At 33.5% G+C, this 12,382-nt stretch overlaps 3 protein-coding genes across 3 annotated transcripts; 1 reads left to right on the forward strand and 2 right to left on the reverse strand.

The window, feature by feature from the left end:
- Nucleotides 1–1,853: 1,853 nt before the first annotated feature.
- On the forward strand, nucleotides 1,854–5,830 carry LOC106777330 (SRSF protein kinase 1). The gene is made up of 4 exons (XM_014664909.2): nucleotides 1,854–2,152; nucleotides 2,880–3,854; nucleotides 4,809–4,856; nucleotides 5,127–5,830. The coding sequence occupies exons 1-4, from the start codon at nucleotides 1,976–1,978 to the stop codon at nucleotides 5,544–5,546; spliced, it is 1,620 nt and encodes a 539-aa protein (XP_014520395.1). The 5' UTR covers nucleotides 1,854–1,975; the 3' UTR covers nucleotides 5,547–5,830.
- Nucleotides 5,831–7,302: 1,472 nt separating this feature from the next.
- LOC106755836 (recQ-mediated genome instability protein 2) lies at nucleotides 7,303–9,164 on the reverse strand. The gene is made up of 4 exons (XM_014638053.2): nucleotides 8,992–9,164; nucleotides 8,805–8,913; nucleotides 8,212–8,273; nucleotides 7,303–7,811 (listed from the first exon to the last, which is right to left on the reverse strand). The coding sequence occupies exons 1-4, from the start codon at nucleotides 9,109–9,111 to the stop codon at nucleotides 7,698–7,700; spliced, it is 405 nt and encodes a 134-aa protein (XP_014493539.1). The 5' UTR covers nucleotides 9,112–9,164; the 3' UTR covers nucleotides 7,303–7,697.
- Nucleotides 9,165–9,676: 512 nt separating this feature from the next.
- LOC106778962 (GDSL esterase/lipase At5g22810-like) lies at nucleotides 9,677–11,512 on the reverse strand. Its single transcript, XM_014666975.1, has 5 exons — nucleotides 11,275–11,512; nucleotides 10,882–11,012; nucleotides 10,547–10,780; nucleotides 10,199–10,454; nucleotides 9,677–9,909 (listed from the first exon to the last, which is right to left on the reverse strand). Exons 1-5 carry the CDS (start codon nucleotides 11,510–11,512, stop codon nucleotides 9,677–9,679), a joined length of 1,092 nt encoding a protein of 363 aa, XP_014522461.1.
- Between the last annotated feature and the right edge of the window lie 870 nt (nucleotides 11,513–12,382).

Below are 12,382 nucleotides of genomic sequence, written 5' to 3' on the forward strand. Positions count from 1 at the left end.
TTTTTTTTTTCTTTTAATAATTACTTTTTTAAATCTATACCATTATATTTTTTTAAATAATTATTTAGAGAGTTAAACATGTTTTTAAACTTTTAAAAATATAAAATTAAAATTTTCTATTATTTCAAAATTTAATATAATTTTATTTTTAAAGAAAATAAATAAATATAATCTTTTCAACACAATTATATGATTTTTTTTATAACGTAAGGCATTTAAATTATTTATTCTTTAATTCAAATATTAACCTTAAATAACATTTAACTTGAGATGTATGAAACTTGATCTACAATTCCAATTTTGCATATATATATTTATAGATTAAAAAAATATTTAATATTTAAAAAATCATTTTCCAATTTTACTTTTTTACAATTAAACAAAAAAGTAACTGTACCAAAATCATTATTTTTATAATTATCTTTTTATAAGAAATATATTTTAACTTTATAAAACTTTTACTATAACAATATAACAAAAAGTGTGCATGTGTTTTTATTTATGTCTAGATTTATTGGTAAAATAAAGGTTTAATATTATTTTGGTTTATTGATAAGTCTGTTCAAAATGGTTCTACTTTGGTATTTGTGTTTAAAGTGATTTTACTATTTTTTAGATCTTTTCATATTTTGTAGAAATGGTTCAAGTTGTTCTTTTTGTTTATTGAATGAGTTGTCCAATTATTGCTTGTGTGACACCAAGGTCAATTGACTTGGTAACGTATGTAGACCACATCACCATAGGGCCACCATGCCACCATGAGTTCATCTTCTCACATAATCAAAACTCCATAACCACCACGCCATCAACCTCCATGTGCAAACATCGCACCATCTTCATTCCGAAGTGCAGAACCACCATCCAACTTAATTACACACATTTAGCCACCATGGCGACCTTCACAAAACATAATTGCATCAAACCCTAAATCGTGTCTCACCTCCACCGCAACGATGCTAGTTCAATCCGACGATGCCTGTAGAAAAATCCTAAACTAGAATTGTGATTCACCCATTCAAACCCTAATCGAGAGTTCCTTCTCCCTCGATTCAAACATTAGAAAAAACAACCAAATTGCCTAATTCGAACCTCCACAACCAACATTCGAAAGCCTTAACTTAAATCGTGTAATAACGACGAGTTCATCTCCTTCGCGCACTGCAAGCAATTCTCTTTCATCTTCGTCTTCTCCACGAACTCAAAGAACCCACATCGCATTCTTGCCAATAAACATATCCTTCTTCGCAACATTTTTCATTGCAAAAGAAATGCGGGCATCATCTCCATCCATCTCCAAACTTGTAAATCGAGAAGGAACCACAACATAGAAATCCCCTCTAATCATGCCACCTCGAGCTCCTTTGTGCAACAGAAGAACCAACAACTACCATAGATGAAGGTCAAAAATCCTGATTCGAGAAGGAGAGAATGTATCTCGCTTCCCAAGTACCATTATGTAATTATGTGAAACACTAATTTAGGTGGGAAAGAGATTGTCACTTGACAGTCCATCATTGGTTGAGTTTGCCACACACTCAATAACTGAATAACTCATTCAATTTTGATCAAGGAACAATTACACTATTAACATTAAAAAAAAATATCAACTATCTAAGAAAAGTAAAACCACTTTAAACACATATACCAAGCCTATTAACCAAGCCTAAGGACCAAGTATTAAACCTGAAATAAATTCAGTAGGACTAGTTCCATTGTTTTGAATTTTAAATTTAAAAATAACAGTCAGAATTTTTTAAAAATCAAACTGTTACGAAGTGAAGGGATGGAGTTAAAAAAAAAAAACTTTTTTCATAATTTTTAATTCGTTACTGGCAGTCACAATGATAATAACTATAGTTCCCTCAGTCACTCTCAAATTCCGGTGGTTTTATTTTCCCGGTAAAGTTCAAAAACCCTAACTCCGATTCGCCTCTCTCTGACTCAAACAAATTGGGATTTGTAACCGAAGCATTTGATGGAAAGGAACGAAAATTACAGTTCAGAGGAGGAATGCATGGAGGATTACAGGCGTGGAGGGTACCATGCCGTTCGAATCGGCGATGCTTTCAACAACGGCCGCTACGTCGTGCAGTCCAAGCTCGGTTGGGGCCATTTTTCCACCGTTTGGCTCGCTTGGGACACTCTCATTTCGGTACCTCCATTTTTCAACTCCGTTCCTTTGATTTTCGTGTTATAATTGCCTACATTATGCTTTTTTTATGTCTTTGGACTTCGATCACTCACTACGTTGAATTGTTAATTCCTCGTATTTCGAGAACTCCATTGCGTTTAGTTGCTTCCCTGTGATGTTTTTGGAGTAATGATTGTGAGAATGTTGCAGTTTTTGTGTTCCAGTTTCTTGTTTTAGTTGCGAGGGAAGGGTGGGAAATGAGAAGAGACTTTACAGAACCTTGAACGTAGGGAGCTAAATGAAAATTATGTGGCACTATTTGTTAGGAGTCCCACGTTGAGTGACTCTAGGTGAATGAAGCCGTGAAAGGGAAATGGACAATTTGCGTTGGAGTTGGGAAAGGATTCCATGGACTTTTAAAGTAACTGATTATGTTAGAGTGCTAAAATATGATACTGATGCCTTTGAGTCTCTCTTACTTGTTAGTATAAAATTTACACTCTTAATTAATCAGAAGTCGCGATAAGTATAACTTTCTATTAAGTTACGGAGTAACTCAACAAGCTTACTAAATTTGACTAGTTATTATTGGATTGGATGTCTTTATCAGTGAAAACATGTAAACTGAAATGAAAAAGTGACCCAAGTTAACAAACGAAACATCCACCATGTTTCACTTGTCGCTGTTTGTAAATGTTGAATTTTGGAGTTTGATTTTCTTACTGATAGGAAAGTTTTTTGTTTGCAGCGTTTTGTAGCCCTTAAAATTCAAAAGAGTGCGCAACATTACACTGAAGCTGCAATGGATGAAATAAAGATTCTCAAACAAATAGCCGAGGGGGACCTGGATGATAAGAAATGTGTTGTGAAGCTTTTGGATCATTTCAAGCATTCGGGGCCTAATGGACAGCATGTGTGTATGGTTTTTGAATTCCTGGGTGACAATCTTCTCACCCTTATTAAATATACTGACTATCGTGGGGTTCCACTCCACATGGTTAAAGAAATCTGTTTTCATATATTGGTGGGCTTAGATTACTTGCATCGTGAGCTTTCTGTTATACACACTGATTTAAAGCCAGAAAATGTGTTGCTTCAGTCACTGATAAATCCATCCAAAGATCCTAGGAAATCAGGTGCTTCACTCATCCTTCCGAATACTAAGGGTAAGGCTGCGTCTAACAATGGGACTCACCAAGACAATAAAATTTTGAATGGAGATCCACTGAAGAGCCAGAAAAAGAAAGTCAAGAGGAAGGCTAAGGTAGCTCAAGGCTTTGTTGGGACGGAAACTTCAGAGGAAGCTGAGGATTATAAAGGACCCGAGCAAGAAGATTGTGGTAATGATGTAAAATCAAGTGTAGAATCTGTTGAAGATAAACCTGATAGTTCTCTGAGTAAAGATGAATCAACAAAGAATTTTGAAAAGGATGCTTCACAAGGAAGTCATAGTCATATGAGTAGCAGCCGTTCCATGAAAAAGAAATTGCTGGCAGCCGTTGACCTTAGGTGCAAGCTGGTTGATTTTGGTAGTGCTTGTTGGACTTACAAACAATTCACGAATGATATTCAGACAAGGCAATATAGGTGTCCTGAGGTTCTTCTTGGATCCAAATACTCAACCCCAGCAGATTTATGGTCCTTTGCTTGCATTTGCTTTGAGCTTGCAACTGGTGATGTTCTTTTTGATCCTCACAGTGGTGACAACTATGATAGAGATGAGGTAATTGCACCTCTTTTCCACCAAAAACACCATCATGCTTCCAACTGGTTGGCTTTATTGTGCTATCAAGTATCAACATCATGCTTTACAACTGTCATGAACTTTTTTCTATTGAGTGTTTTTAACAGTGTAGAAGTTCACTTGTGCTTTAGTTTTTTATTTGGTCACTTTGCTATTACAATTCAATTTTGTATCCTCATGCTTTTGTTACATGTGAGTGAATGCAAAAGTGTATATTTCTTCGTATTTTAAACAAATATCTGTTTTTTCAAAAGGAAAAAGGCAAATGCTATCTTTTGGAAACAATTGTATGCCATGAGGAGGGTGGGTAGAATATACAGTTTGTAATTTCTAATTTGACAATAGGAAATATATTATGGGCCCTGGGGCTGGGAGCCATAATACAGAGGACATGCCCATGGCAGTTGAATCAATAATATTATCATGCTTGTGTCTTCATTCTTTTTCATTTATATCAGCCTTCTTTGGAATTCATGTTGTATTTGGAAATTTAAGAGAAACATTCGTTGGGAACATTGCTAACTTATGTAGGCAGAACACTTATAGTTAAAAGAGTGATTTCTTTCCTACTAAGGATATTTTAACTCTTTGTACTCTTTTCTTACTTCTGAAGGATGAAATGGAGGCTTTAGCTTGCAGTTTGTGAATGTTGAAGTTATGCTACTGGTTAAAATTGGGGCTTCATCAGTCTTCTCTGTTTGGTTCTAATCAATGAAATTTTAAAGCAAATTTTGGGGGATACACACACACACACATTGAAATCACTGGGACTCTAGGCCCATGTTCTGTGTACACTATATATTTTTCCTTGCTTTATACTTGCTGGAAATTTTGAAATCTATTTTAGTGGAAAACCATGTTTGAAAACAGTGATGACTACGTAAAAATGAACTGCAATCTTGTCTTGGTGATATTTAGGCGTTTGTTTTACAGGACCATCTGGCATTGATGATGGAGCTTGTTGGGAAGATGCCTCCGAAGGTATGGATTTTATTTCATCTGCAGGAAATTTTTGAAGTTTATAGGTACCTTTGTTAAATATTTATATCCAAGAATCACTATTCAAATTAAACTTCGTTTCAGAGTATTTTTCAGATCGTCATGTTGTGTATTCCATTTTACTCTGAATGAGTTTTTCTACTTAAAAGAAACTGAAAAATAGGATAATTTACTGTATTTCATTCTGAAAATCAGTCAATGTTGATATTTCATCTTGTGTGCTGAACAGCAAAATTTGAATATGTTCTTCAGATTGCACTAGGGGGACGATATTCTCGAGAATTTTTCAATACACATGGTGACTTGAGGCACATAAGCAATTTGAGATTCTGGCCAATTGATAAGGTGCTGATGGACAAGTATAATTTCAGTGAGCAAGACACAAAGGACATGGTTGACTTCCTTGTTCCAATACTTGATTTCGTCCCAGAAAAGAGACCAACAGCTGCTCAGTGCCTTAGTCATCCGTGGTTGAATACAGGTCCTCGTACTCTTCAGCCCTCAATAACTTCCGTTCAACCTGATGCCGTCAATGAGGAATTGTCTGAAAGAAGGAAAAGGGAAGCTGCTGAAAAAGAGTCAGTGGAAATTGGTTTGAGGAATATAGCCATTAAAGGAACTTCTGAGCCTCTCAAAGACTCCCAACCTCTAAAATCACCCAAATATATATAAATTGGCTTGTACGGGGTTTATAACAACCCCTTTTGTTTCCATGGATACGTTTTGCTGATTCTTTGAGCTTGATATCCGTGGAATTGTTGGATGGGGCATTATATGCAATGCAGGTCAGACAATAAGCTTCTGGAAGCTCTTCCTGGGGCAAACTCTACTGGAATTCTGCTGTACTGTTGTAACCTAACTTATTTCACCTTTACTGGCATTACAGGTGTAGGTGTAGCTTCAAATTCAATGGATCAAGTGTGCTCAGTTATACAAACTATGATTTCTTTTGTGCTTGGAACTTCTTCCTATATTAGAGTTAGGGGTGGGCAAACTGCCCTGTAGTATACTGCACTATAAAAAATTATAATTAACTATAAACTAATTTTAAAAAACTGCACTGAACAAACACTTCAAAGTAACTAAACTGAACTATTTTTAAGTTCAATTTGTGCAATGCAGTTTAGTTAATTCTTTTTTGCAACCCAAGACCCTACTTCATCTACCCACCCTCAAACACAAAAAACAACAACACACCATTTTTGCAGTATTTCTTGGGCAATGGTGTGTTGTCCCAGCGTTATTAAACATGATGTCCAGCTTCCCGTACTTTGAAACTGCTGTGTCCACGCACTTTTCAACGTCTTCTTCCTTTGTCACATCACAATGAACATATACAGTTGATTCCAACTCATTGTAGAGAGAAAGACCCAAATCGTCTTGAATATCAGCTATCACCACATGAGCTCCATGGTTAAAGAAGAGCCTTGTAGTGGCCTCTCCTGTTCCGCTGGCACCACCAGTTATAATCGTCACTTTCCCAGGCTTTCTTCTATTCAAAACACACACAGGCAAAAAAACAAAATTTGTTTCGCTTTTATCCTTTTTGTGTACGGTTTGAGCATGGAGATAATTCTCTTGTGCTTTCTGTGTCTTCAACAGCAGCAGTAACCTAGGTGAGTGGGAAGAATGGGATGTAAGGAGAAAACAAATGAAACTTAGGGTAAGAGATATAAACCTAAACTGAGTTAACGGTACTGAATATAAAAACAGTTCAGTATTTTTAAACTGTACTATTTATTAGTTTAACCAGTTTTTAGTTAACTATATTATTAGTTTTTTAAGTTTAAAAAAGTATGGATTAACTGTAGTTTAAGTATTTTATGTTAACTATGCCCACTCCTAATTAGAGTTTGGTCTTTCGGAAACGCAACACTTGCTCAGGAGGGGGGTTGTCAGATTGTACATTTTAAACGAGTTGATCCTTGATTTGTCTGCATCTGTCTTTGTTGCATGCGTAGTTTGTGGGACATTTAACTTTAGTTTCTGCTCATTGTATGTAAAAAAAAAAGATTGAATATTTTCCTGGATTTGAATTACTACGTCTAAGTCGCAAAAAACTTTAGAAGACAAGGGATTACCATATCGATGACCCTCGGTAGCGACAGGGTGCTACAACGCTATAAATAAAATGGTAGTCAATGAGTTTTCTTAGTTAATAAAATACATTTTATATTGTAATATCCCAGGATTTTATTTTAATCTTTCGTAAACAGCGTGCTAAGGGGTATGGATTGTGCAAAAGTAAATGAGATGGATCTTTAATTGTCTATATAAGACTTTTTTCCCTATAAATTTCCATTACATGTATTTAATCACAACTGAATGATAGAGTTTTGAATCAAGAGTTACAATCACAAATGTGACTAAATGGATTGGTATTAAACATATGTATATGTCACAGACAATGTGATGGGCAATGAAGAGAGAAGAAAGAAAAGTTCTAGGGTGTTCATCTATGTGTGGAATACCATTTTCACTCAATTTAGATACCACTAGGGTCTATGTATGACCAACAAAGTAAAAATTAAATCCCTAAAAAGATAACCAAACGTACAAGGTAATGCATACTAATTACCCTAAATTAAACTAAAATCCATAAATATACAATCACAATTAAAACGCCAAATATGCCTAATTGGATCATTGTAGCAGTAATTTTACAATGCACTTTGTTGGTAAATTTCTCAGATTAAAGATATAGATATCTTAATACAAACACAATTTCACAAAATTCTGTGTGCTAATTCGCAAAGAAGGGAACTTCCCGATATCAGATGCCAACCTCAATATAGCCAATCTCTGTTTCATAAGATACTCACATCATGTAAATTCTTCAACAAGAGGCTGATAGAACATTTTGTATGCCTCAATCACTTCAAGATACCACATAGCCTCTCGGTCAGGAGATGATGAAAGATCAACAATCTTGTGAATCTGTTACCATTATCAGATTAAATTAGATTTTGACTACTTTAAATTATGTTACAATTCTTTATAAATTTCTTTATATGTGAGACCAATATTAGATTTCACACCCAATAACAAACAGAGATAAAACGGAGTAATCTCGAATATAATATTCCTTCCCACAACATCGCCCAAACCCGAGTGCAATATAAACAGCCATATAAAAGTTCTCTCCCATAGGCAGAAAGCGAAAATCAGATTTTCTACATTCATTGAACGTCACCAAAATAAACTCCCTTACTTTGTGGGAGAGAAAATCAATGCAAGTATGAATGGCTATGGAAGCTAGTTTTGAGATTATTTCATTCAATTTGGAAATGCCTCTAACTCAGATCAAATGATAAACATAAGTGTACATTATTATTACCTTGATCATAGGAAGTTCTCCCGCACGTGCAACATATCCTCCAACTACCATTACATACATCCCTGACAAAGTAAATGAATTAAAATATAGAGTGAGCTATTTGAAGAAACACATCAAGTATAAAATTTTGAGAAAACCCCACGCTTAGTTATTACAATTTCCATTTAAATCCAATTCAACCCCCACAAAACAACAATCTATAAGGGAGTGAAGGGTCATCCCCTATTTATACACTGTTATGTAATAATCTCAAACCTGAAGTTTGCTAGATTAGTTATTATGTGGTAAACCTTACCGCTACCACCAACTTGTTATTACTTTTACTTTTTTGCACAATTATTACACTTCTTTCACCCCTAAAATCTTATGTAAGTCATTTCCCCGTATGTATTGCCTTCATTGCCCACTTCTACCAATGTCAGACACTTGATCGATCAATTTAACTGTGTCAGGATATTTTGCTTAACAAATGATATTCGAGACGAGTCGAATTAAAATATCGAAATGGAGCAATCTTAATGTTACAAGCTATTTTTCTTGCACTGATACAAATTCTAAGATTAATTGATGGAATGCAGAGGGGTGGAGTTTACCGAGTTGCCAGCTACGGTGGCGAAACTCCCCAGTGAGGGAGAGCTCGATGAGGCCGGTGCCGTCGTCGAGAAGCAGAGAGCCGGTGTCGGAGACGGAGACAAGAACGCCCTGAGAAATTAGGCAAAAAATGAAAGACAAGGAAAACGGCGGCGTTTAGGGAATACCAACGGAGAGGGAAGTCGAAACCTGCAGCCACGCTCGCTGGAAGAGGAGGCCGCCGAGCGTGTAGCTGTTTTGAGAGGGTACTTCTCCAGCCTGCTTCAGCTGCGAGCACAAAAGTTTCAACGCTGCCAAGCTATAGTCCATCACGCTCTCCCTTCACTGCTTCGCTAACGCACGTTATGTTCTTATTCCACAGAAATGGTAGAGTGACACAAAAGATAAAATAATTATAAGAATAATTTTTTATATTTTAAAAAAACAAAAATAAAAAATTTGTATGGATCAAAATACCATTTCTCATTTTCAAGTAAATATAAAAACTAATTTTTTTCCTTATTTGGGTAAGAACACAAATACATTATTGTGTGTTTTTAATAGAAAATGTAATCTATAATAATGGCAGATTCTTCCTGGAATTCTATGATTTCCATCCTCGTCCTCCTATACAAAAAAAAAAAAAAATCGTTTTTCTTTTTGAATTATACAATTTGTAAATTATTTCTGAAAATTAAAATTGACTTTAGAATTGTACCATTTAAATGTAAATTTAAAACTATATTTTTTTTTGATATAAATTATAATACACTTGTTTTCTTTTATTCTTATTATTTGTTGTTGTTGAACTAATCCAAGCAACATAAAAGCATACATTTTCATTAATGCAATTTAACATACAAAAATCTCCTTTAGTCTTTTACATAAGCCATCTTCAAACAACGCCCGTGTAGACTATATTGTGAAGTGTTTGATTAGATATGAGAGAGATTCCAGCAGCAACCAAACTATCAGCCAAAACCTTGTTAGCAGCTTCTGAAGGATGGAAACTATCCCAGAATACATACTCAGATGCATTGGTACATGTTCCTGTGGAATACCTATTGCACAATATAGATGTCTCTATCAACCCTGTTCCACAACAACCTTTCCTTGCTTCAGAAAATCCTGTCATCACACATCAAAAATATTAAAAAAAATAACTTTAAGTTTAACTTAATTCTATAAAATCAATTTATAAAATAAAGTTTATATCTCAATTATATATTATAAATTGATTTTATGTCGATGTAACACTTCCATTAGAAAACACATTAACAACATTAACAATAGTCAGAGCAAACTTAAATCAGATAAAACTTAAATCAGATTGTTTTTAGAGTCATCGTTCAGTGATGATCTATGTTAAAAACATGTAAGGAACTATATATGAATTTTATCTATTTAGATGTTGTACCATGTTGAGAAGGCTTGGTGACCAAGTCATAGAGAGGTTGGTAGATATCAAAGATAACCAAATTGAGGCCTGGAAGCATGTTTTTCAAGTTACGAGATGTGGTGTTGAGCTTTTCATTGAAGGTAATTGCATCATTGTTTAATCTGGCAACACATTCGTTGCTAGTAATACCAAAGAGAGTGATGGCTCCAGGTAAGCAACCTATAGGAGGCAATGATGTCACACCGATCCTCCTTGCTCCCAGTGCATGTAAACTCTGTTAAGGGCATGATCAGAAATGAAAATCATAATCAGCAAAAACGAAATAACTTAAAGTTTTAATCAATGGTAAGGTTGAGAAATGCATGCCTTGATGAAGTCTGAATAGGACTGCAAGAGGGTGTCTGAGAATTCATCAACTGTATAAAACTTGTTAAGCAAAGGATTTATGTAGTAGTTCTGAATGAAATCACTTGTTCCAGCACTGACAAGATATATAGCATCGGATATAATTGATGAAGCATTTGATTTTCCTGCTGCTTCCACCAATTTTTTCTGGCATTCCTTGTAGTATTCTAGTTGCTGACTCAATGGAATTGCATTCTACATCCATGAAAACACACAAAAGCACTTACCAAATATATGATGTTAAAGAAAGAAGAAGAGAAAGCCTAAAACTTGTAAAAATTTCTAAGAGTATTTACATATAGTTTGGCTGTGGGTTCATAGTAACCAGAAGCAGCTGAGGCAAAGTTGGAACCATTCAAGAGGTTATTTCCTTCGGTGTTCAAGTTAAGGTAAGCTGGGGGATGAGATGTAAATCCAAGAACTTCAGCTGCAGTGAATGAATCAATGAAACAGATATCAAATCCAAGTTCAGAAAATGAGTGATAAGTGTTGAAAATCAACTGAGTCTAAATAGTATATTAAATAAAAATGAGAAAGTAGAACACTGTAGAAAGACAAATTAACCTATAGATAAAAACTCCTATCAATTCTGATTATACTAAGATTTTATTGATGTTGTACCTCTTTTTCGATAGATTCAATAATAAAGTTATTCAGGTAAATGAGAATGGAGGAAAAGGTAAAGGTACCTGTGAAATCTATGGCAAGCTTTCCATTGCAGAACCTTCCTGTTGGATAGTGATTTTCAAAGTCTCTTCCATAAGGAAGAAAGTTTGCTTTTATTAATGTAAGTTTGTGATTATTATTGCCCACATCAACAACAGAGTCCCCAAATATGAACAATGCAGGTACCAGAGGCTGTCCATTGCTCACATTCAGCAACAAAGCAAGAAGAAAAGAAATGAAGAAGGACCATGAATACCTCATACTTTTAAATTTCCCCTTCAGAAAAGATGTTTTCTTTTTCATGCAAAAAGAAACAATAGGAGAAAAAAAAACTTTGAAGTAATTAACAATATAATAAACCTATACATATATAAAGAGATTGTTTTATTGGTGTTTATTTTTTTTCCCAATTTTTTCTTTTAAATAAAATTTATTAAATTAAAAAAAATATTGTATTAATTTTACTATTTAAATGATTTTTTAAATTTAACCAGTTTTTTATTTTTAATTTGACTATTTTTGAAACTTAATATTTTTTTTTAATTATAAAACTACCTACAAAATAAACAAAATTATTTATCATAAAGTTGTAAAAATTATTTATACTTACTTCTACAATTATAACAATATAAAATAATAATAATAATAATAATTTTATTTATTTTTTGTTATAATAACAAAAAACAACTCAGTGTAACAAATGTGTTTTCACGAAAATATAATGATATTGAAAATAATAAGTATATATTTAATAAGAATTTCATTCAAATAAAACGGGATAAAAACTAATTTCCTGTTATAGATTAAAATTAATTTATATATTACAAATTATTAAATATACTAATAATAATATTTTCAATTAATACTTAATAATTTAAGGAGGAAATAAAATAAAAATCATAAATATATTTAAATTTTCTAACAAAAAGAGTAATTAGTTAATATAATAAATTGTAATGATAGTTTTAATAATTTTAATTTAATTTTAGAAAAAATATGATAAATTTGGAAATAATAGGTACACGTTTAATAATAATTTCATTTAAATAAAAATGGATTAAAAAAAATTCCTATAGATTAAAACTACTTTATATATTACTAATTATTGATTGTACAAATAATAATGACAAT

Source organism: Vigna radiata, chromosome 2 (genome assembly GCF_000741045.1).
Source record: "Vigna radiata var. radiata cultivar VC1973A chromosome 2, Vradiata_ver6, whole genome shotgun sequence".
Lineage (NCBI taxonomy): Eukaryota > Viridiplantae > Streptophyta > Magnoliopsida > Fabales > Fabaceae > Vigna > Vigna radiata.